This window comes from Piliocolobus tephrosceles, chromosome 6, assembly GCF_002776525.5.
Source record: "Piliocolobus tephrosceles isolate RC106 chromosome 6, ASM277652v3, whole genome shotgun sequence".
NCBI lineage: Eukaryota > Metazoa > Chordata > Mammalia > Primates > Cercopithecidae > Piliocolobus > Piliocolobus tephrosceles.
This window is the reverse complement of record NC_045439.1, coordinates 39,877,969-39,904,515: the sequence shown is the minus strand read 5'-3', so window position 1 is coordinate 39,904,515 and position 26,547 is coordinate 39,877,969. Positions and strand designations below refer to the sequence as shown.

The following is a 26,547-nucleotide window of genomic DNA, read 5'->3' as shown; positions in this document are numbered from 1 at the left end:
TTTTTTTTTTTTTTTTTTTTTTTTTTGAGACGGAGTCTTGCTCTGTCTGTCGCCCAGGCTAGAGTGCAGTGGCCGGATCTCAGCTCACCGCAACCTCTGCCTCCTGGGTTCACGCCATTCTCCTGCCTCAGCCTCCCGAGTGGCTGGGACCACAGGCGCCCACCACCTCGCCCGGCTAATTTTTGTATTTTTAGTAGAGACGGGGTTTCACCGTGTTAGCCAGGAGGGTCTCGATCTCCTAACCTCGTGATCCGCCCGTCTCGGCCTCCCAAAGTGCTGGGATTACAGGCTTGAGCCACCACGCCCGGCCTCTGATTCTTAAAAGAAAGGCTTTTAGCTTTTCTCCATTCAGTGTGATATTGGCTGGGTTTTTTTCATATTTGGCCTTTATTGTGTTTAGGTATAATCTTTGTATACTTAATTTTTTAGAGTGTTTATTATCAAGGGAGTTGAATTTTATCAGATGCTTTCTTTGGATTTGAGATGATCATATGGTTTGTTTTTCGTCTATCATTCTGTTGATGTGATGTGGCACATCTATTGATTTTCATATGTTGAACCATCCTTGCATACCTGGGATAAATTCCACTCAATCATAGTGTAGTTTTTTTTTTTTCTGATGTGCCATTGGATTCAGATTCCTAGTATTTTGTTGAGGATTTTTGCATGTATGCTAATCATGGATATTGACCTCTAGTTTTCTTTGTGATTGTTGTTGCATCCTTGTTTGGTTTTGGTATCTGGGTAGTGCTGACCTCATAGAATGAATTAGGAAGAGTTTCCACCTTTTTAATTTTTTGGAAGAGTTTCAGCAAAATAGGTGTTCTTTTAAAGCTTTTTGGTCCTGGGCTTTTTGTTGGGGGACTTTTTTATTGCCGATTTAATCTCGTTACTCATTATTGATCTGCTCAGGTTTTCTGTTTCTTCCTGATTTAATTTGTGAGGTTATATGTGTCCAGGAATGTATCCATTTAATGTAAGTTTTCTAATTTCTTAGTGTGTAGTTGTTCATAATAATTTCTAGTGATCCTTTGTATTTCTGTTGTATCAGTTGTAATGTCTCATTTTTTATTTCTAATTTTACGTATTTGGGTCTTCCTTTTTTCTTGATTAGTCTAGCTACTGGTTTGTAAATATTGTTTATCTTTTCATAAAACCAATGTTTCTTGTGATCCTTTGTGGGTTTTTGTGTCTATTTACTTCTGCTCTAATCTTTCCTTCTTCTTACTTTAGGTTTGGCTTGTTCTTCCTTGTCTGGTTTCTTGAGATGCTTTGTCAGATTGATAAAGTGAAATTGTTCAAATTGTTTAAGTGTTTATTGCTGTAAACTTCCCTTTTAGTACTATTTTTCAGTACACTATAAGTTTTTGGCATGCTGTTTCTATATTAATTTGTTTCAAGAAATTTTTTGGTCTTTTTAAATTTCTTCATTGAACCATAAGTTTCTCAGGGTCTTTTCTCTTTTTTTCTTTATTAATCTTATTAATGGTTTGATTTTTCATGTATTTGTAGAATTTCAAAAGTTCCTCTTGTTACTGATTTCTGATTTTACTCTATTATAGTTTGAGAAGACACTTGATATGATACTGATTTTTGAAAATTTCTTAAGGCCAGTCTTGTGGCCTAACATATGGTCTATCTTGTAGAATGTTCTGTGTGCTGATGTCAAAAAATGGATCTAAAAATGGTTTACAGACCATATTTGGTCCAACAGCTGCAGTTGGACCAAATATGTTCTGTAAACCATCTTTAGATCCATTTGGATGCACATTTTTAAAGGTAACTTTGTTGGGTATAGTATTATTAATCAGTAGGTTTTTTTGTTCCAGTACTTTGCTTAAACCATTTTTTTTCTCTCTTGGCTTATAATCGTCCTGCTGAGAAATCTGCTGTTAGTCTGAAAGGGATTCCCTTATATGTAACTTGATGCTTTTTGCTGTTTTTAGAATTATTTTTTTGTCTTTGACTCTTGGCAGTTTGAGAGAGATGTGTCTCAGAGATGACATTTTTGGGTTGAGTATTTTGGGGATATTTGACCTTTCTAGATCTTGATGTCTCTCTCTCAAGATTTGGGAAGTTGTTAGCTATTATTTTACCAAATAAGTTTTCTATGCCTTTTCTACACTCATTTCCTTCTATAATTCACAAAATGTGAATATTTACTTGATGGTTTCCCATGTCATAAAGGTCGATTCATTATTTTTTTTTAAATCTTTTTTTTCATTTTGTCTGACTGGGTTATTTTTAAAAACCCAGCTTCAAGTACTAAAATTATTTTCTGCTTGATCTATTCGATTGTTGAAGCTTTCAATTGTATTTTTTAATTTTAATTGTTGAATTCTTCAGTTCCAGGATTTCTGTTTAGTTGTTTTTTATGACATTCTATTTAATTTCTCATTTAGATCACCAGGTTTTTTTCTGATTTATGTATATTTTCTATCTTTTTTTTTGTATTTACTGAGTTTTAAAAGATTATTATTTAAATTTTTTCAGGTATTTCGTAGATTTTCTTTTAGGGGCTCTGTTATTGGAGAATTATTGTGTTTCTATGGCAGTGTCATATTTCCTTTTTCGTGTGTCTTGCATCCCTACATTGATAACTGTGTATATGTTTAGCAATTTCTTCTTTCAGTTTTCTGGATTTGCTTTTTTAGGTAAACTTTTTTCTGTAGACATATCTGTAGTGTCATTTGGGTAAAGTGTTTTGGCTTTGGTTCAGGTGGTTGCATTAGTGTAGTCTCTGTATGATTACTTTGGCTGTAAATAATGTTAGCAGTGTCTGCAGTTACCCAAGAGGGTTCAGGTGAGGTTGTTCATGGAGTCAGTGACAAGACTTGTCTTGGGACAGGAATATTTAATGGGCTTGTTCTTTGGCTCCTAAGGATTGTGCACAGTCGTTGGCAGTGTTAGCAGTGGGTTCGTTCTTGGGCTTCTGGGTGGTGATTGGAGGTACATGGTGGCCTTACCACTGGAGTTCTTGAGGTCATCATTTGTGGTGCGCACTGGGTGGGCCAGCCCTCAGGCCCTCAGACTCCCTGTTTGCGCACTGACTGTAGTTGTAGCAGGCCTTGGTTGAGCCAATCTTTGAGTTCACAGGTGGCACACATGGGTGCCTTCATTTTTAGATGGATATTTTATCAAGGTACAAACTTGGATTCATAATTTTTCTGAAGTATTTTAAACATATTGTCCCATTGTCTTCTGGATTTGATAGTTTCTGTTAAAAACTCAGCTTTCGGTTTTCTTGTTTTTCTTTTGAAAGTGATATGTCTTTTTTCTCCCTCTGACTGTTATTAAAGTGTTCTTGTTATCTTTGATTTTCAGCATTTTGAGTGTTGGTTGTGGTTTTTTTCACCTTTGCCAGTGTGGTGTTTGCCATACTTCCTAAGTCAGAATGTTAATATAGTGTATCAGTTTTAGGCTAGTCTCAGCAATTTTTAAGTTTTTCTAAAAGTATTGTTTCTCCTCATTTTCTGTCTACTTTATTCTAACTGGAATTGTATTTGCGTTAAAGTGTTTAATTCCCACATATCCCTTATGCTCTGTTCATTTCATTTTTTTCATGCTCTGCTTCAGTGTGGATATTTTCTGCTGACCAATATTCACTAATCTGTGCTTTGCTGTATTCAGTCAGTTATAAAACCCACCCACCAAATGCTTTATTGCAGATAGTGTTTTTCAGATATAAAGTCATTATTTAATTTTTAAAATAGATTTTCATTCTTGGTTGAAGTTTTCCTTTTTTCATCTACTTTGAAGATCTTTCTTAAAGTCCTTGTCTTCTAACTCTGTATCATCTGTGGGTCAGCTTATATTTATTCTCTTTTCCCTTGATTGTTAGTCACATTTGTGCCCCTTTCCATATCTTGTAATTTTTATCATATACCAAATATTGATTAAAATAGAGCAGCAGACATTGAACTAAATATTATTTTTCTTCAATTCTGTATTAGAAAGATAAGATCAAGTGCTAATCACCTCAACTCAATTATGAATCTTACTGCATCAAGTTTGGGTGGCAGCTTTTGATACACTTAGAATGCCTTTGATTTTAAATGTCCTAATGACAGGAACTGTTGTGTTGCAGACTATTCTGTCTGGTGACTTTGTATTTATATACTGTAAAATTGTTGGAGATTTTACTCAACCTTTCTGGTCCTGTTCCCTTTACTCATTTCCTCCTGCTTCCCACCCACCAAGGGGATGCTTTTTGTTGAGAGCAAATATCTTGTGGGAAGACCTATTAAAATTTTATCCTCACAGTGGTAGGCTCCATCTGTTCTAGTGTGACTTTGACTTCTAATCACCACAACATTACAGGGATTATTATTTGCCCCATGGCCTATTCTCCCAATTGTGGCCCCAAATCTTCTTAGGTAATTCTGGTACTCAGCAAATTTTTCAGGGAGAAAACTGTCTGTAATTTTGGGCTTCATCAGATTCTAGTTTTTCATGCCAGCTTACAAATTATCAAGAGCTGTGCTGGTTTTTCTTTTCCTTAGCAGTGTCCTTCTTTCTTATCTAGCCTGTGTCTAAATGGCAAATCCTTCCAGAAATTAAAATAATCAGCAGGATTAACTGACTTAAGAGATATTAATCATCAATCATCCTGCAAATTTAGTTTATCCTTTTTATTTCCATTGCTCACCAGTATTTTTAAAAATATGATTTTGTAGTTTGTCTCTTTTTTTCCTAGTTGTTGTGGGGCAGTGACTTGCTGCTGTGTACTAGTAAATTAATCTTGTAATAGTAAGAACAAAATTTAGACCGACGTGTTAATTATTTTATATAATGTATTTATATAGAGTTGGTGGGCTTAAAGTAGTGGATTGTTATTGAAATGTTGACTGGTTTAGAATATTAACATTTGTTGCTAAATTCACCAGGCCTATAAATAAACCAATATTAATATTTGGGGAAAAAATTTTTTTAAAAAGCCATTTTTCATTTCAAAATGTCTTTTGGTCAGCAATAGCTTAAATGAAATGTAAACAAAAATTAATTGTTTTTTCTTTTCCCTATTCTTATTTAGTGAGTGATAGTTGCTTCAGGAATCTTGCAGAAGATCGCAGTGGGATAAATCTCAAAGATCTCGTACAAGATCCTTCTTTGTGAGTATTTTGCTTTCAGTATTAAGTATAAATTATTAGTGTTCCTTCTCTCAAAAGAGTTTTATCTGAAAACTTATTTAAGGTACAACAATTTTTTCTTTTCTAATACTGTGTTTTACACGTATTGAAGTGTGACAGAACAGTTTCTTTTTAGAAATAGATTTTAGAAGGAATGATGTCATGATTAATGATCGATTTTCAAGGAAGAATGCTGATGGCTGATGATATCTAGCCAATGTGGCAGTAGCTACTAGCCAAGGAAGATGATTAGTAGTTGATTTGCTTGGGAAAGACAGATTGAATTTGTTTACAACAATTTGAAGTTTTTTGGATATATTATTTATAGCAATTATTTGTAATTATAATTAGAAATATAGTTATTTGTAATAACAACATATATTTGAATATGTTAGATATATTTCTAATGTTTTACCTATGGCACAGGAATTTGAGGAGTTTTATAGATTTCAGTTTTTAATTTTTTTGCTCATCAGTCAGTCCCATTCTTTCTTAGCATATCTGTCAAATATATATATTCTACAATAATGTCACTTTCTATTTCATGAATTTTTTTACAGTTTTATATTTACTGGTAAATATGCATACTATCTATGAACATACCTTCCCAATAATATCACTATTTATTAAAAAAATTATTAAAACTAGTTAAGCCTGTGAAACAGAGTAAAGAAAATTGAATGCTGCCAGGTGCCTTCTTTAATGACACATATAATGCATATAATTAAATGTGTCCTAATAGGAAATCCATCTCCCAGATCACATGTAATCTACCCTCCCACAGGATTCACTAATAAGTCATTGAGAATTTTGTGAGGAATAAACACAAGAATATCTTGAAGATTATTGATTTTTTAATGATTGACTAGTCATGTTAAAAAATATAATGAGAGTGCTGAAAATGTATTGAATATCGAAGTTTATATGTAATGTCATGAGTTCAGAATGCATTTCCAAGTCTACCTCTCTCCATTTTTTTCTTTTCTCAATCTTTCTTTTTCTAACTCAAAAGGATTGCGAATATTCCTCCTCCTTGATTTTTATCCCTATGAAGATAGACAGTTGTCCTTTGAGTCCTGTGAAAATTTAACCAATAATGTAATGATTCTGTTTGGATGTAAATATACCTAGTGAATAACATTTAATTGCATTAAGAGTTCTACTTTCCTTATGGATATGGGTGGAAACTTTACAGTTTCCTCAAAAGACTTAGCTTATTTGAATGAATAAAATAAATTATTGGCTGGGCACGGTGACTCATGCCTGTAATCCCAGAACTTTAGGAGGCCGAGGTGGGTGGATCACGACGTCAGGAGATTGAGACCATCCTGGCCAACATGGTGAAATCCCGTATCTACAAAAAATACAAAAATTAGCTGGGCGTGGTGGCGTGCGCCTGTTGTCCCAGCTACTTGGGAGGCTGAGGCAGGAGAATCTCTTGAACTCAGTAGGCAGAGGTTGCAGTGAGCTGAGATTGCACCACTGCACTCCAGCCTGGGCGACAGAGCAAGGCTCCATCTCAAAAAAAAAAAATTATTATTGTATTATTTGTAAGATATATTTTAGTAGAATAAGACTGTATAACTGTTTAATACAGCAATATGATGAAAAAAATTTGCTCATATGAACTCCAATTATATAAAAGATTTGAAGAATTACACTTGAATAATGGATTATAATAATCAATTGTCTTGTTTTGAGAAAACTTGTTGCTTCTTCCTGGAATGTAGACTAACATTCATCATTCAACCTACCACTAAATTGTATATTTAAATTTAGTATTCTAAAAAAAAATTCATCTCAGACCACTTCACTGGAAGGACAAAATAATTCTCAGTGTACCTTTATTAAAACAGCTGGAAATATCTTAATATAGCATCATTCTCTTAACCCGCCATTATCCTCTTGGATTAGTCTAGTATGTAAGAATATCAACATTCATGGAGAAAGAGTTTGTTTTTGCTCCTGCCTACTTGACTTTCTAAGGAATTTTTTCTTTATTAAGAACTGTCAGTATATACTATTGATGACTTGAATTCATATTTTAAAGATATATTCCTCATTAGGTAAAATCTTCTAGAGAAAAAAATGCCCAGTGTGGAAATATATATATATATTCATATTCATGTGTTGTTATGATGGGAAATATTTTATTCTGAGTTCCTGATTGCAGTATTCATTTAGTATGTACATCGTAGGTGAGGATTTTTTTTTTAAAGCTAGATGTCTCTTTTCTGTCTCAGACTCTTGACATAAATGTTCACTACATTTCATTGATTCAGGTATACTAGATGGTCCTACATGGAGTTGAATTGTTTATGTTGCAACATTGAATAGGAAGTATATCAGAAATACTTTTGTTTTGTTTTTACAAAAATCTCCTATTCGACCGGGCACGATGGCTCACACCTATAATCCCAGCACTTTGGGAGGCCAAGGTGGGCGGATCATAAGATCAGGAGATCGAGACCATCCTGGCTAACACAGTGAAACCCCGTCTCCACTAAAAATACAAAAAAAATTAGCCAGGTGTGGTAGCAGGTGCCTGTAGTCCCAGCTACTTGGGAGGCTGAGGCAGGAGAATGGCATGAACCTGGTAGGCGGAGTTTGCAGTGAGCCGAGATCGCCCAGCAGCACTCCAACCTGGGTGACAGAGCGAGACTCTGTCTCAGAAAAAAAAAAAAATCCTCCTCAAAAAATCACTGTCATTTGATAACTACTCCAGACTAGTCTGATGGTTATTAAAATTGTATACAAGTCATTTTAATACATGTTCCATATAAAAATTATTAGAATAAGATGTGTGTTTAGTGAATGCTTTGTATGTTAATGTGCCTGGTAGATTCGTATTATGATTCACCCACTTGAGCTGCTGATACTGAAAGGAGTTGATGATAAATAAGAATTAAGAATTTTAGCCCCAATACTGTTAGAAAGGAAGACAGAATAATAGAGCAAGAAAAATTAGGCTAAGGAAAACCTAGGCTTATCTAGTCAATATTGATACTCAGAGAAGTGTATTACATGTCTTAATTAGATAAATGAGCTGATACAGAATTTCTGTAGACAAAGTACAGAAATAAAACTGTAATGAGTTTTATTACTATATGATATAAAACAGTGTTTAAACCAAGAGCAGTCAGAGCTAGATGAGTGGCTTACTATGTCAGAGATTGAAAGTGCAGAACCTAAACTGACTAGTTCATACTCTAAATCGGTGCCAGGCTAATGGAACAATGATAGGTACTCTGTAATTTACTTAAACTGTATGGTACAAACTTCAAGATTTTACTGCCATTGTAGTAAAACTTGTTACTGGGCTTGAATGAACCGAGTGAGCTATTGTGTGAACATGACAGAGAGACGCCATGGGAGGAAAAAATATGAGAAAGTTATGAATCTCTAAGCAAGACTTTCTGGTCTAGCTACTAACTGTTCAACTGTTGTAATCATAGGAGGAGAATGTGATTTGTGGCAAGATTGAGGTTAAGGGAATACCTGACAAACTCTTTTATTTGGGTAGTTACTCTAAGAATACTTGTTTCTATCACAGTCCTGTAGGTGTTGAGTGTAAGAGCAAGCAGAGGAACTTGACATTCACTTTTTGCTGATCAATGTGCCTAAGGATTTGTTTGAATTAGTAATTTTCATGCATGCTTAATTTCGAAATAAACAGTGTAACAATGTGACTGTTTTAGTAGCTCATCTTCTATTTATGGTTATAAATATCTTGATGTTGATTTCCTCTGCTGTGTGTATCATTTATCAATTTGAGTTGTGTTATAAGAACTCTTGCTATAGTGGTCTCAGTAGTGCATTGAAAGTGTTATCAAGTGTAACTTGATGTTATCTCTATATTAGAAACTTATCTAATGTGCTACATAATTTTCATGCATATAAGAAGTTATTCTTAGTGGGAGATTATTTTTCAAGTGGAGAAATACATACTATGGAAGTTATTAAATCATTTGTGTTTCTTCTGGAGAGATAGTATTATGTGCAAAAGAGGTACTCTATATAAAGTACATTATTTTGAATTGTATTCAGTTGTATTCTCTATAGAAGTAATTCTTAATCATACTTTCAAATCTCCATGTACTATGTGCTGCAGATAAGAGATATAACATATTACCATATTTATGCTTTAGATTTCTTACTGCTTATTTATAAGCTAGCATAATTATTTGAACTCAGACTCATTTATAAATATTATTAAAAGTTAGGAATCACAAAAAAGAAAAAAGTTAGAAATCAAAAGAAAAAGAAAGCATAAGAATGACAACTAGAGAAATGTGTTTGTACTATTTATGATGATGATGCTGATTGTGTACATGTAGAATGTGTCTCACTTTATTTAATTTGCAAAGGCTCTTACAAATTTAGGACCATTTTAGATGTGTACTGTGTAAGATGACTAGAGAAAGAATTTTTTTTAATGAATTCTTCATGGAAGAATTGGCCATCTCTGAATATTATCATTCAGAATGCAGGATATTATTTGACTATAAGGATATTTCTTTAGAGTCAAATAGGACACATTTTCCATTGTAGGTATATACGAAATTTCTCATATCCATTCATCCATCAGTGAACACTTGGGTTGCTTTCCCCTTTTTATTGCTGTGAGCAGTGTTCTTATGAACATGAGTGTACGAATATCTTTTTGGATCCTGATTTCAATTCTTTTGGATATATACCCAGAAGTGGAATTACTGGATCATATGGTAATTCTATATTCTTTTATTTATTTATTTTTTTGGAAGGACTACCATATTATTTTCTGTAGCAGCTGCACCATTATACAGCTCCACTGGCAATGTCTATCAGGCTTCTAATTTCTCAACGTCCTCACCAACACTTATTTTTTAAAATTGTAGTTATCCTAATGGGCATGAAGTGATACGTTCCTGATGTTTTCAGATGAACTTTACTTGCTTCTTCACATCTTGTCTTTAATAATGACTTTCATTGCCAGGCATGGTGACTCATGCCTGTAATCCCAGCACTTTGGGAGGCCAAGGTGGGTGGATCACCTAAGGTTAGGAGTTTGAGCCAGCAAGGCCAACATGGTGAAACTCTGTCTCTACTGAAACTACAAAAAATTAACTGGCGTGGTGGCAGATGCCTGTAAGGAGGCTGAGGCAGGAGAATTGCGTGAATCTGAGAGGCAAAGGTTGCAGTGAGCTGAGATCACACCACTGCACTCCATCCTGGGCAACAAGACTGAAACTCCATCTCCAAAAAAAAAAAAAAAGACTTTCATGCAAGTAATCAAGAGAGTAAAGAAAAAAAGGTGTTTTATATATTTGACTGTTTTGATAATGTTGTATATTGTGCAGTAAACTGTATAAAACTGTGTTACTTATAGTAACTGTGTTTACATAAACTAGAAATTATCTTCACTGTGATTACAAAGACTATAAAGCACAAATAAGTCCATTGTAATTTTGTAACCATAGAATTTTAATTAGTTCATCTTTCCTGTTTGTATTGTTTGACTTGTATTTCTGTTACTCTTGTTATACCTCATTATAAAGGATTGCTTTTCGGAAAAAGAAATTTTTTGTCATTGGAAGTTACCAGCTTGAAAGTATAGCTCACTGATTTAAAAACCACCACCACCTTGTAGTTGAAACGTTATTTTGTTACTATACATCATTTATACTTAATTATGGCATTTTATGTTTAAGAACAAAGATAAAATTGGACGAAGTTGTTGTATCTAATTGTAAATTTTGTAGACACAAAAATTTTATTTACCTTTATGTACTTCTTTACTGATTTTACCACCTGTAATAGAATCTTTACTATTTTGTTGGTCCTGAAACACAGGCTCATCTCTCTGAGTGCACTTATCTTCACACTGCAGTCTGATTAAATGATATTTTGGGCCCTTGGATCATGCCATTAAATATGAAGGAAAGTTGGGATTGCTGTCTGGAAAGCAGTCATCTCTAAATTTAGCGTATATTTATCTTCTGGTGTTAAGATAGGTCGCTATGGTGAATTGAGTTTCTTTAATATGCCAGTCAGCAGAGGATAAACAGTGGTTTCTGAAGTGGTTATTTTCTGTAGGGATGTACATTTTCATATTGCATTTTCAGATAGATGAATGTAGTTACTGCTTTTTATGGACTACTTATAAAGTTTCCATATTAAGGTATCTTGGAGAATTTTAACCTTTATTAAACAAAATAGGAGAGTTTTTATATTGTTATTCTTTGTTTCCCTGTAGATAAATTTTATTTGATATAAGAATGCATTTTTTAATGGCAGGTCATTACTGATTTTTCCTTTTGCTCTGCTACCAATAGTTCTTCCAAATCTAAGACAGCTACCAAAGCTATCTTGTTTGTAATAATAATAGCTCTAACTGTAAGTTTTTTATTACATTTAATCAGCTCTTTTTTGGTGCTACCTAGGTTATGTATTTATTGGTCAATGAGGTATATATTGGGACAATACAGTTTAGTTTAGGCTGGTACTATGGTGTCATGGTACTGTTCTATGTCAGGACTGTAAATCCAAATATATACTTTGCTTTTAAGAGGACATTTCTTCATTTTCCTCTATTCTTGGGGATATATGTTTAACATTTAATGAGTTTGTTCATTTTATAATTTATTTAAAAGCATTAGTAGATTCTTACGTTCTTTAGCAATCAGGTTTAACAGACATAGTTCCTATAATCAGCAAACTTATGATTAAAGACGGATAATATCCAGGTTTTCTGCTTAAAGCATATAGATAACCAATCTAGTATTTAAAAAGTTTTTAATGAAATAATGTATCATTTTAGTTGATTCTTTCATTTTCAGGGTACAGAAACCTAATTCAAACTAGCTTAAAAAGCAAATCAGTAGTGATTGGCTTATGAAATTTAGGAATACTTCTCACAGAATAAGGAAAAAAACTTCAGATTTAGGTCAGTTGTGGCAACTTCAAGGAATAGAATTAAGAGTTTTGTACAAGTGGGCCTATTTCTCTTACCCTATACCATCACTTATTCTTATCTTTTTGGTCTTAGTCTCATTTATGGTAGTCAGGCTTTCTTCATTAAACCAGGAAGATGGCTGCTAACTTACTCTAATTTCCTTCCTTCTGACTGCATGAAATGTAAATTCCCATGGAAAAGTAATAATTTCATTAATCTTTTCATGTGCCCACACCTCAGCCAATCACTCTGGCCACAGCATAGGCTATTTTGATTGACTAGTCATGGAACAGATGTGCCTGTTGTCAAAATGCTGGAATACTGTAAGTAACTGGGGGAGAAGGTGATCCTCAAAGGAAAGAGTGATAGAAATTAAGAAATGTCCACTGTATTGATTCTTTGTTGTTAATTTAAGGAAGATCTTATGCATTGACAGAAATTTTTACTACGTTTGCCTTCACATGGTATCTCAGATAGATGTTGGTAATATTATCTGTAATAGTTTTAAAGGACTAGATATGTCAGTTAATTGATAATAGTTTGCTATTTGCTGATATTATTGACTATATAATAATACACACACACATATGAAGTAACTCAGATGAATTTATTACTTTAATTACAACTTGCTAGACAGCAGATGGAATAAAAACAGGTTATTTCTGTTTCTCTATACTTTCTATTTTAAAAGAGGAACTTCGCCACTATAAACTAAAAAGGAAAAAGAAGTCAAACATTCTCCTCATTTCATTATATCTTAACTGAGGAGTATTATTTTAGAGACATACCAAAGTTTAATGAGCGCACTATTGAAGTGTTCCAAGAGGATGAAGTCCTTAAAATGAAGCTTTTGTTAGAAAAATAAATAGAAGAAAAGAAAGTGTGAGGAAGAAAGGAAGGAAGGAAAGAAGGAGCAGGGGGTAGAAAGAAAAGCTCATTATAAGAAAGAATGTACTCCATGAATATGTCATGCTGCTTGAAACTCACTTTAGTTGGAAGTGCACAAGAGTGTGGGAGGTTAATATGAATGTATAAAACAAAGTTTTGATATCTATGATTGCATCGTCTACTTGTATTTTATATTGCTGTGTAACAAATTATTATAAACTTAGTGGCTGAAAACACCACACATTTATTATCTCAGAGTTTCCATGAGTCCGGATTTGGGGCAAAACTGAACTGAACTCAGTATCTCCCAAGAATGGAATCAAGGTTTTGGTTGGGTTGCATTTTCATCTGTAGGCTTGTCTGGGGAAGAATTGTATCTAAACTTATTCATATTGTTGATAAAATTCATATCTTTGTGGTTTTTTGACTCTGAGGACTTTTTGCTGCCTACTCTATTTTGAATGTGTTCCCCAAAGTTCATGCATTGGAAACTTAATCCCCAGTGCAACAGTATTAAGAGATGTAACCTTTAAGAGGTAGTTGGATCATGACAGCTCTGCCCTGATGAATGAATTAATGCCATTATCACTAAAACATTGCCCTTTGGCTAGTTACTGTCCACAGCTCCTATCACCTTTGCTACATAATGTTACCTAACCATGGAAATGCATACCATCACCTTTGGACATTCTGTTGGTTAGACGCAAGTCATACATTTTATCTATACTCAGGGGCTGGAATTACACAAAAGTGTGAATAAGAGGAGGTGGACTCATTGAGGGTCACCTTAGGGTCTTTCTGCCACACCACTTTTGAAATTTTCTTTTCTATACAGGAGTCATTTCAATTGATTTAACTCTTTCCAATTTAGAGTTGTAAAAAATTAGAGCTCCACTAAGTTGTGATTTATCCAAAGTTATAAAACCACATAGTAATGGGCCACCTGACAACCAGGCATTGTGCTGTTTCCACCCCAGTCTTAGTTTTGACTTCATTGTTTTTGTTACCACATTGATTTTAATTTTTGTTGTTAATTTTATTGAAAATATGCTGAATATATCTAAGCGCTGGTCTCCTAGGCACTGGCATTAAAATGTTTGAAAACATTTTTTCTGTATTGCCAATAAGTATGATTTTTTATTGTTGTCTCATGATATACTTAAAATATTTTATTAATTTTTGTATATAGGAGGAGGAATAAACTTTTTGGTTTCCTTTAGTTTTGGTTCTTATTGATAATCTGAAGAATGAGACTAAAGAGACTGTGAGACTGAAAGTGAGATTTAATAGCTGCAAATGAAAAACCTCAATAGAATAATGGCAGTTGAGTTCTGGATGTGAACTCCTGTATGGAATTTTCATTGGAAGATTATTGACTGTGGGTTGGGAAGAAATCAAACAGGCAGGCAAAGAAGTTTGCTGATGAAAAGTCTGCATAAGTATGCTTCTCTAGTGAGCTTCCAAAGATGTATAGTGGCTATACCACCTAGGTTTGCATAAGTATACTCTATGATGTTTGCACAATGAGAAAATTGCCTAAGGATGCATTTTTCAGAATGTATCACTGTTGTTAAGCAACATGTAACTGTATTGCCTTTTAAGAAACAAGATAATTTAGGCCTACACTACTCAAATATACATCTGTATCTATATGTAGGTAAAGATGGGGGTCTCACTTTTTTGCCCAGGCTGGTCTTGAACTCCTGACCTCAAATGATCCTCCCATCTCAGCCTCTCAAAGTGTTGGGATTACAGGCGTGAGACACAGCATGCCTGGCCAAAATATTTTAACTCTACCAAAATTATGCTTACGAAGGTTATTCTCAGTGTCAGCTCTTCAGAAAATACAGGCTGTATCTCTTTTGCGTGTTCTGAGGAGCAAGTGTTAATAGATTTAAAAAAAAATAGGGATGAATGAGGCTATCATTTTCTTTTACTACTGGAGTTAGGGCTCTCGTTATTTCATATGCACTTAAAAAGATATTATACTTAAGCAGGCAGAGGGAATCAGTGTTGATCAAATTTAAATGCAGCCATTAGGTTGCCAAGGAATACCTTTTTGTATTGAACACCAACAAAGTGCTCAATAGTAGAACAAAATTGCCTGAAGAATAGGGAAAAGGCAGATTTTGCCAGTATATATTCCCTATACATAGAGTCTGTTACTCCCTTACTCTCTCCATTACCCATTCTTTCATTTAGTCATGAAATTATTTATCCGTATGTTCATTCCTCCATCTAGTTAAGGAATATTTTTGATGGGCTTAAACACTATGGTAAGTGGTAGTGATAGAACAGTAAACATGAACACAGTCTTTGTCCTTGTGGTGGTTATAATCTATTGAGAAATACAGACAGTACATAGACAATTATATTATACTGTGAAAAGCTATGATGTGTGCTTAGAAAACACATACGAGGAGCACTTGGGATATCCTTGGGAAAAATCCAAGCTCACTCAGCTCAACCAGTCTTTCCTGATGGATTGCCTTAAATTTAAAAATCAGGGTCCCTTCTAAACTCAATTCATATTTAATTTATCTCACACAGAAAAAAGTATTAGTAATTATCGTTTAGTGTACTGTCTAGGTAACAGCAGGGGCTGGTCCCCTTGAAGCTGCTGCCCAGTAATCTAATATGGAAATTTTCTTAGTTGAATAGAGGTAATTTACTTCTTTATAATCTCTCAAAGTGTAGTATTTTTTTAATTTTAAACTCTCTATTGCTCTTAGGCTACAAATCTGTGTAGCATGTTACTGTACTAAATATGGTAGTTGTAACACAATGGTAAGTATTTGTATTTCTAAATACAGAAAAGATACAGTATAAAAAATAAAAAATGGTACACCTTTATAGGTCACTTATTATGAATGGAGCTTATAGAACAGTAAGTTGCTCTGGGTGAGCAATGAATGTGAAGGCACAGGATATTACTGTATGCTACTGTAGACATTAAACACTGTACACTTGGCTTACACTAGATTTATAAAAATAAAGTAATTGTGCACAGTGTTAGGACAGCTGTGGTGTCACTAGACGATAGGAATTTTTCAGTTCCATTATAATCTTATGAGACCACTGTTATAAATGCAGCCTATTGTTGTCCAAAACTTTGTATGGTTCATGATGGTAATTTTAAAAGTAGGTTTTGAATATGGTATTTTTCTTTTCTTTCTTTAAAGTTTTATCTTTCCATTTTTTATGGATTAACTCGAGAAAATATATTGCAGAGTGTGGTATGAATTGACCTTTGTATTATGGTGAGAGTTTCACTTATTCATCTGGGATGGAGTGCAAATTTTTATAGTCCAATTAGACTGGAAGTAACATTATTAAGTTAACATTTTTTGGGCACAAATGGATGAAACACAATTTTAAAACGTCTAATTTAAAAGTTTTCTTTTATCTCTTCTGTCACTAAGTCATGAATTTAGGAGTGCTTTAAAAAGTCAGGGAATATTTATTGAGTACTTACTGTGTGTCACTTAATATGGTAGGGCCTGTAAAATAGTGGTAAATAATGTAGGCATTGTCCCTGCTGTAATTTGAGGTCTAGGTGAGTAAAATGGAATACCGAATACTGTTTTTGCTTCCAGGATAGCTCTGTGAAGAATAATAGCTTGTAAAAGTGGTAGATATTTATAATAAGATATAATCCAACAATCAGCTGTACATTCTGGTAAAGTGTATTACATCTCAAAATGGTTAAATAATTTCTTATATATATTATCTATACCTTAAATTTAGTTATTTCCATGATTTATTCAGATCAATGACTCGGTAAAGATAATTGGATTCAAGAAAGCTTCCCAAAATAAGTTGTAATTCATCAGTTCTTAAAATATGATAGCAAGAGCTGAACAGTGTTTTGGGTATGACCTGGCTGTCACTGAGCGGATGGAGACTTTTGCTGAAATTATGTTTGTTGTACTGCTTCTAATTATTTGTGAATTTACTTTTTTTTTCATATATTGAGAGCCTGGTCAGCTACACTACCTTTCTTTCCATTTAGAGTTTACACTTAGGTGGTTTTTAGTATATTCAAAGAATTGTGCAACCATCACCACTATCAATTTTAAAATATTTTCATCTCTCTAAAAGGAAATTCTAAGCCATTAGTAGTCACTTCCTATTTTTCCCCAACCTCCTTCCCATAGGCAGCCGTTAAATTACTCTCTATCTCTGTATATTCACTTATTTTGGACATTTTGCATAAATCACAGAAATGTGGTACCTGGGAGCAGGCTTCTTTCACTAGCGTAATAATTTCAAGAGCCATCCATGTTGTAGCACATAGGAGTGCTTCATTTATTTTTATTGCTGAATAGTATTCCATTATATGGATATAATACATTTTGTTTATTCATCAGTTGATGGATTTAATTTTTTTTTTTTTTACTTTGTGGCTATTATGACTAATGATGCTATGAACATTTGTGTCCCTGTTTTTAATGCAGAAGTATGTTTTATTGTGTATCTACCTATATGTTGGTAAAAACTCTTCAGACCATGTTTTTCGTCTGCTCTCATGCCTCCCCAACCATCGTGAATACAGAAGAATTCCGTGGCCAATTGTGTGGTAGGGTTATCCCTCACATACCAAGCAGTGGACACCAACTGGGTATCCTCTAATTCAATTATGACATTATCTATTTGGAGATAGTGTCAGATCCCACAGGTTGGGGGTTCAGTCCCCAAGACTGCCCCCACACAGCAGTCACGAGTCTGAGCCTCTGGACTTCTGACAGATTGCCTTCAAGTTGGAGTTCCCACAGACCCCTCTTTAAGTTCAATTAATTATCAGGAGAAGCTCAGGGAAACTCAGGGAAACACTTATTTACATTTACCAGTTTATTATAAAGAATATTACACATCAGGCAAGGTGTGGCAAAAGGGTATGGAGCTTCCATGCCTCCCTGGGTGCCACTTCCCAGGAACCTTTACCTGTTTAGCTGTCTGAACGAATGTTCCTTGAATCCAGTCCTCAGGTTTTTATGGAAGCTTCATGGTGCCAGCATTCCTTCCCTCAAGGTATAGGGTAGTACCCACGGTCAGAAAGGTGGGGGAAGATTAATGCCCTGCTTTGGGGCAGGTGAAAGGAAGCTGGTAGAGAGATTCTGTTTCCTATGGCCTAACACACTCCACATTATAACAAAAGACAGTAACTAGGGCTAGGGGAGTTATGAACCAGGAATCATAGACAAAAACCAATGTATATCATGACCACAATATCTGTTAGTGGAATTGCTTGGCATACGGTAACTTCATGTTTAACATGTTGAGAAAGTGCTAATGTTTTCCAAAGAAGCAGATCCTTTCTTTTCTAGTGTTTTTTTCCTCCTATGATAAAATATACATACTTAAGTTTTACCATCTTAGCCATTTCAAAGTGTACAGTTCAGTAGTATTAGGTACATTCATATTGTTATGCAACCATCATCACCATCTATTTCCAGAATTTTGCCGTCTTTACAAACTGAAACTCTATGCGTTAAATACCATCTCCCTCCCCAAGCTCCTGGCAACTACCGTTCTGCTTTCTAGCTCTATGAATTTGACTCCTCTAGGAATCTCATATAAGTGAAATCATACAGTATCTCTCCTTTTGTGATGGACTTATTTCACTTAACATAATATTTTCAAAGGTTCAGCATTCATATGTGTTGTCACATATGTCATTTTTTTTTCCTTTTAAAGGCTGCATAAGATTCCATTGTGTAGACACACCACGTTTTTGTTTATCCATTCATCCATTAATGGACACCTAGGTTGGTTTCACCTTTTGGCTATTGTGAATAATGTTGCTGTGAACATGGGTATACAACTATTGTTAGATTTCCTACTTTCACTTGTTTTGGTTATATACTGAGACGTAGTATTGCTGGATCATAGGATTCCATTCTTATTTATTTATTTATTTTTATTTTTTTGAAACAGAGTCTTACTCTGTTGCCCAGACTGGAGTGCAGTGGAGTGATCCTGGCTGACTGCAACCTCCTCCTCCCAGATTCAAGTGATTCTTATGCCTCAGTCACCTGAGTAGCTAGGATTACAGTTGTGTGCCACCACACCCAGCTAATTTTTGTATTTTTAGTAGAGATGGGGTCTCACCATGTTGGCTAAACTGGTTTGAAACTCTCACCATCTTGGCTAAACTGGTTTCAAACTCCTGACCTCAAGTGATCCGCTAGCCTCAGCCTCTCAAAGTTCTGGGATTACAGGTGTGAGCTACCACATCCGTCCCCATCTTTAATTTTTAAAGAAATTACCATACCATTTCCTACAGTAGCTACACCATTTTACACTTCCACCAGGAATATATGGGGGTTCTAGTTTCTCCTCATCCTCACCAACACTTGTTATTTTCTTTCCATCCCTCCTTCCTTTCCTCCGTTCTTCCATCCTTTATTCCTTTTGCCATCCAAATTGAAGTGAAGTGGTATCTTATTGCTCTTTTGATTTGCATTTACCTAATGACTGGTGATGTTGAGCATCTTGTCATGTGCTTGTTGACCATTAGTATATCTTCTTTGGAGTTCATTCAAATCTTTTACCTATTTTTATTCAGATTGTTTTTTGTTTTTGAGTTATAGGAATTCTTGATAAATATTGTGCAAATCAACCCCTTATCTGATATATGATTTGTAAATATTTACTCTCATTCTGTGAGTTACCTTTTACTCTGTTGATAGTGTCCTTTGATGCAGCAAATGTTTTTAATTCAGATGCAGTCCAATTTATTATTTTTTTCTTTTGTTGCTTGTAATTTTGTTGTCATATCCAAGAAATCATTGCCATATCCAATTTCATGAAGCTTTTCACCTATGTTTTCTTCTAAGAGTTTTATAGTTTTAGATCTTATTTTATTTTATTTTATTTACCCATTTTGAGTTATTTTTTGTGTAAGTTGTAAGGAAAGGGTCCGAATCATTCTTTTACATGCTGATATCCAGTTTTCCCGGTAGTGTAACATTTTAAGTCCTTTGACATTTTTTCTTTCTAGTTTTGAGTGTTTTCTTGCTGATTGCTCTAGGGGTTATAATAATAACCCTAGAGATATAGAAATACAACTCCTATTTAGTGCTATTCCCTTGCCTTTCTTTTTGTGCAATTATTATTATACATATTACTTCTATGTTTGTTGCAAATCCAACGATACATACATTGTTATAATTACTAGGTTATATGATTTTATTTCTTTTCAAGAAGCTAAAAGAAAAAAGTATGTGTATACATCAGTATATGTATATGTATATGCTTTTTTATACATACTGTATATAAATATGTATTATATATAAATATACAATGTATACACATTCTTAAAAATGGTAAATAAGATTAATACAATAAGTATTACTTTATATATTTTAGTGTATATATACATTTTGGTTTCTTCATTTATTTCTATGGATTCTAGTTATCATCTAGTGTCATTTCCTAATCCAATACAGCTTTCTCCTTCCCACCTTCTTTGTGCTATTTTCAAATACATTTCACTTTTATATGTTATAGGCCCAACACTGTTATACACACACCCACACACACACACCCTACATGAGTACATTTTCTTTTTAAATCAGTTAAGAAAAGAGAGAAACAGAAAGACGCAATTATACTATCTTTAATAATTACTCAAATAATTACTTTTGTTTTTCATTGTATGTGTGTATGTATTTGAATTTGAATTACTGTCTAATGTCACTTCTCTCAACCTTGAAAACCTTAGTATATCTTGTAAGGTGTATCTGCTAGCAACAAAATCTGCCAGTTTTTATGTGTCTGTGAATATCTTTGCTTTCATTTTGAAATATTGTTTTGCTGGATATAAGATTCTTGTTTGACAGGCTTTTTTTTCTCTGCATTTTGAGTATGTCATTTCACCTACTGCCTTCTAGCTTCCATTGTTTCTGATGAAGAGTCAGATGTTAATCTTCTTAGAGTTTCATTTGTGTGTGATAAGTTATTTTTCTTTTCTTGCTTTTAAGATGTTTTCATTGTCTTTGTCTTTCAGCATTTTTACTATGATGTGTGTATGTGTGAGTCTCTTTATGTTTATTTAATTGGAGTTGGTTGAGAATTTTGGATATGTAGGCCAATTTTTTTAAATCAAATTTTAGGAAGTTTTGGCTTGTTTTTTGGTACTTTTTATTGCACCTTTCACCCTTTCTATCTGATGTTTCTATAATGCATATGTTGGTGCACTTAATGGTATTCCACATTTCTCTGAAGCTCTGTCCATTTTTTTCCATTCTCTTTCCCTTTGTTCTGTGGTTTATGTAATGTCCATCATTCTATCTTCAAATTCACTTATTCTTTCTTCTGCCAATTCAATTTACTGTTGCATTCTTCTAGTTAATTTTTTGTTTCAGTTTTATGTTTTCTATCACCAAAATTTTTATTTGGTTTCTATATTATAATTTATATTTTTATTGTTATTCTCTATTTCATGAGAAATTATCATACTTAACATCTTTAAGTATGGTTTCAGTTCTCTGAGTATATTTATAAATATTTGAAATCTGTCTGCTACATCTGACTTATGGGACCTTTCATAGGCAATTTCTGTTGCTTGTTCATTTTCTTATTTATGGCTCTCCCACTTTCCTGTTTCTTTGCCTGTCTCAAAATTTTTTGTTGAAACTAGGACTGTAACAGTTGTTACAGTTTTAACAGTTTTGGATACAGATTCTCTCCCCTGCCCTGCAGCAGTCGTAGTGTTTTTTTATATTTCTTTAGTGACAGCTGTGCTGTTTCAGTGAATCTATTTCCCCAGAAATGTGTATGTAGCTTCTATTGTTCCTTAGAGGTATATGCACAGTCACCCTGGGATAACAGTGGTTTTATCAAGCTTACTTTGATTGTCTCTTTCCCTAATCTGCTAAACATATACTTGGTCATCCTTTATTGGGATTGCCCTCACTAGTTATTGGTTGCTGCCTGATTGCTCTATTATTCTTAGCATTGCCAAGGGATGTCAATTGGTCCACAGTCTGAGACAATTAAATGTAAGTCTATCTGCAGAAATTGTTTTTGATATTGATCTATGAGTCCTCTTTTGACTTAGGAGATCTGTTCTTAACCATCTTTTTCCCGGTTGTTTCTGTCCAATTTCTAGGTCTCCTAAGGTTCAGTATGTTACTGTTCTGGAGCTCCTAGCCCCCTCTTAATTGTGTACTATTAGAGTGTGCATTGTTTCATACAATAGTGTTAGACTTCAACTCCCACACGCTCTCTTCCAAATCAAGTCAGTCTTCTTAGGGAGAACTACTGAGTTCTTTTTTTCTCATGGCTTGTCCCTCTCTCTGATCAAAATGTCTGCTTTAGAGCTGGTAGCAAGTACAGTTGCTCACTTTTTTTTTTGGAAGTGACATCCTTGCTTTATGAACAGGGCACTGGGAGAAAGTGGTAGTCCCTTGTGTTCTCAGCATACCTCTCCTCGCTTTGAACCTGCGCCCTTTGATTTAGCAGGGATGAGGGGAATAGGGACCTGATATTTGGGTCTGTTCCATATTGGGTAGAGACTTGTTTCTGTGAATGGAGTATGAATGATAAAAAGGAGCCCACACCTCGTCTGTTCTCATACTTCTCTACAGAGCTGAAGGAAATAGAAATGATGGTGGCCTGTCCCTCCCAGGGCTATACTATAGCCCTAGACTGGGATATATTGGGGACAAGAAAGCCCCATATTCTTAGCTGTATCCACCAGGAGTAGAGCTTCCATCACTCTGAGTTTGGGGCAGAAGACAATTTGGAGAAGTTGATCTTGGCTCAATTGTCACAAACTGTCACTGTTCTTGTGGAGATTTAGGTTTTCTTCAATAAATGCTTCTCTAATTGTTGTTTTTGCTTAGTATAATTTTCAGTGAATTTAAATGGCTGTTTTTTCTTTTTGTAAATAATTTGCACCACTTATGGTTAGAGAAAGAATTTGTGGAGCTTCTCATGCCACATTCCTGAAGTCAGTCTCTCCCTCTCCCCCTCTCCTTTTCCTTCACCCTTCCTCCTTCCCTCTCCCTCTCTCTCACTCTTGCTCTCCCTCACTCCCTCTGCATCACCTTCGGGTTTCTGCAGTTGGCTGCTTAATATGATTAGATCCAAAAAATGCTAAGGATTCTACTTCTAATAGTGTGGAGAACACTGATAGTCCCTTCCATGAACTCTTTAGAGAGTTATGCAAAATAAATGCATTTGACATGAACTATTTAGAGAGTTGTGCAAAATAAAGACATTTGTCACTCCTGATTCATCGCTCATGAGGGGCAAGGAGTTTAGTGACTCTGTATATAATACCTTTGACCATATGTGGAGAACCAAGGAACATAATGAAGCTGGTGGGTTACTTCTAAATTCAGTGGACAAAGTGATGAAAGAAAATGATGAAGTCAGGGATTCTGTCTCCCAGCTTCAGAAGCAGATACTGAGCCTCAAATCTGCTAAGATTGCCCTGAGTGAGAATCTTATCTCCTGTAGAGAAAGGGCTGAAATTGTGGAAAACAGACACAAGCTCTTATCATGCAAGTGACTGATGTGCACTGGAAGATGTGTGCACAGCCTTGCCAGTTGTCTACTGTTAAAGTAAAGGCATGGATTGGAAAAGAATGGGATCCTGCAACTTGGAATGGGGATGATGTGTGGGAAGACCCTAATGAAGCCGAGGACCCTGAATTTGTAAACTCTGATGAACCTTTTTTTGCCAGAAGAAACAGCTTCCCCATCCCCAGTAGTGGCAACATCCCCTCCTCGACCCATGCTGCCATCAGCCTTTCTAGCTTTGTCTGAGGAGATAAACCCTGAGCTCCCCGAGGCAACCCTGATGGCCTCCACTGAGGCAGTTTCCAGGCAAGATAATGTTTGTTTTTCCTCAGGAGCCACCCACAACATCCCTGTTTGCTTCTAGACCTGTAACTAAAGTCCTGGCAGGCCCGTAGAGGTGAAGTCGAGAGTGTGACCCATGAGGAGGTGCACTACACTCGAAAAGAACTGCTTGAGTTTTCTAATTTATATACAGAGAAATCTGGAAAACAGGCAGGAATGGATATTAAGGGTGTGGGATAATGACGGAAGGAACATAGATTTGGATCAGGCTGAATTTATCAATTTGGGCCCACTAAATAGAGACTCTGCTTTTAATGTTGCAACTCGGGGAGTTAAAAAGGATTCTAATAGTTTATTTGCTTGGTTAGCTGAAATATGGATTAAAAGATGGCCCACTGTGAGTAAGCTGGAAATGCCTGATCTTCCTTGATTTAATGGAGAGGGAGGGATCCAAAGGCTTAGAGAGACTGGGATGGTGGAGTTGATTAGTCACTTTAGACCTACTCATACCAGCTGGGTCTAGAAGATATACTACTTGACCAGTGCCTTGTGAAATAGATTTGTGAGGGCAGCACCTGCATCTTTCAAGAGCCCTGTAATTGCTCTTCTCTGTATGTCAGATCTAACAGTGGGAACTGTAGTCACTCAACTACAACATTTAAATACATTGGGGATAATTGGATCCCGAGGTGGCAGGAGCCAAATGGTGGCACTCAACTATCAAAGGCAAAGTGGGCGTACCTACCGTAATGGACAGCAGAGGCAAAGCAGCAATCAGAATAGTCTGACTCCCATAGAGCTCTGGCATCGGCTAATTAATCATGGTGTTTCTAGAAGTGAAATCGAGAGGAAACTTACTGCATTCCTACTTAGTTTATACAAACAGAAAACTTACAGGTCAAATAGACAAAAGACTAATATGAATTATAAAATAGAATCATGGCCCCTCAAACAATTTCCAGACTTGAGCTAGTTTACAGACCCAGAACCTGTTGAATGAAGGGAAGGCTGGATCCCCTTGAGGAAAGACTCTACATTACCAACAATTTATGCAGTGAATCTTTCCCTCATCCTTCAAGTAGACCTCCTGCCTTTTACTAGGGTAACCGTGCATTGGGAAAACGGAAATGATCAGACATTTCAGGGACTACTGAACACTAGCTCTGAGCTGACATTGATTCCAGGAAACCAAAACGTCATTGTGATTCTCCAGTTAAAGTAGGGGCTTAAGGTCAGGTAATTTAATGGAGTTTTAGCTCAGATCTGACATAAAGTGGGTCCAGTGGGTCACTGTGGTCATTTCCCCATTGCCAGAATGCATAATTGGCATAGACATACTTAGCAGCTGGCAGAACCCCCACACTGGCTCCCTGACTGGTAGGGTGAGGGCTATTATGGTGGGAAAGGCCAAATGGAAGCCATTAGAGCTGCCTCTACCTAGAAAAGTAGTACATGAAAAACAATATTGTATCCCTGGAGGGATTGCAGAGATTAGTGCCACCATTAAGGATTTGAAAGATGCAGGGGTGGTCATTCCCATCATATCCCCATTTGATTCTCCCATTTAGCCTATGCAGAAGACAGATGGATCTTGGAGAATGACAGTGGATTATCATAAGCTTAAGCAAGTAATTACTCCAATTGCAGCTGCTGTACCAGATGTGGTTTCATTGCTTCAGCAAATTAACACATCTCCTGGTACCTGGTATGCAGCCATTGACTTGACAAGTGCCTTTTTCTCCATTCCTGTCTATACGGTCCACCAGAAACAATTTGCCTTCAGCAGGCAAGGCCAGCAATATACCTTTACTGTCCTACCTCAGGGGTATTTCAACTCTCTGGCTTTGTGTCATAATCTTATTCAGAGATACCTTATGGCTTTTCACTTCTGCGAGATATCACACTGGTCCATTACATTGATGACATTATGGATCCAATGAGCCAGAAGTTGCAAACACTCGACTTATTGGTGAGACATTTGCATACCATAGGATGGGAAATAAATCCAATTAAAATTCAGGGACCTTCTATCTCACTAAATTTCTAGGGGTCCAGTGGTGTGGGGCCTGTTGAGATATTCCTTCTAAGGGGAAGGTTAAGTTGCTGCACTTGGCCCCTCTTATAACCAAGAAAAAGGCACAATGCATAGTGGGCCTACTTGGATTTTGGAGGCAACACCTTCCTCATTTGAATGTGTTATTCTGGCCCATTTATCAGGTGACCTGAAAGGCTGCCGGTTTTGAGTGGGGTCCAGAACAGGACAAGGCTGTGCAAATTGATCTGCCATTTGAGCCATATGATCCATCAGATCCAATGGTGCTGAAGTGTCTGTGACAGATAGAGATGCTTTTTGGAGCCTTTGGCAGGCCCCCATAGGTGACTCACAGTGGAGACCTCTAGGATTTTAGAGGAAGGCCGTGCCATCTTCTGCAGATAACTGCTCTCCTTTTGAGAGACAGACTGGACTTTGGTGGAAACTGAACGTTTGACTATGGGTCATCAAGTCACCGTGCAGCCTGAATTGCCTATCATGAACTGGGTGCTTTCTGACCCATCTGGCCATAAAGTGGGTCATGGACAGCTGCATTCCATCATCAAATGGAAGTGGTATATATGTAATCGGGCTCGAGCAGGTCCTGAAGGCACAAGTAAGTTACATGAGGAAGTGGCTCAAATGCCCATAGTCTCCACTCCTGCCACCTTGCCCTCTCTCCCCTAGCCTGCTCCAATGGCCTCATGGGGAATTCCCTATGATCAGTTGAGAGAGGAAGAGAAGACTAG

General features: G+C 35.7%; 1 protein-coding gene across 1 annotated transcript in view; it reads left to right on the top strand.

Moving 5' to 3' along the window:
- GPHN (gephyrin) overlaps nt 1–26,547 on the top strand; it is a 728,696-nt gene that overhangs the window by 187,262 nt on the left and 514,887 nt on the right. The window contains exon 2 of the mRNA XM_026456013.2: nt 5,033–5,111. Coding sequence (XP_026311798.1) covers nt 5,033–5,111 — 79 coding nt within the window. The remainder of the gene's footprint in view (nt 1–5,032; nt 5,112–26,547) is intronic.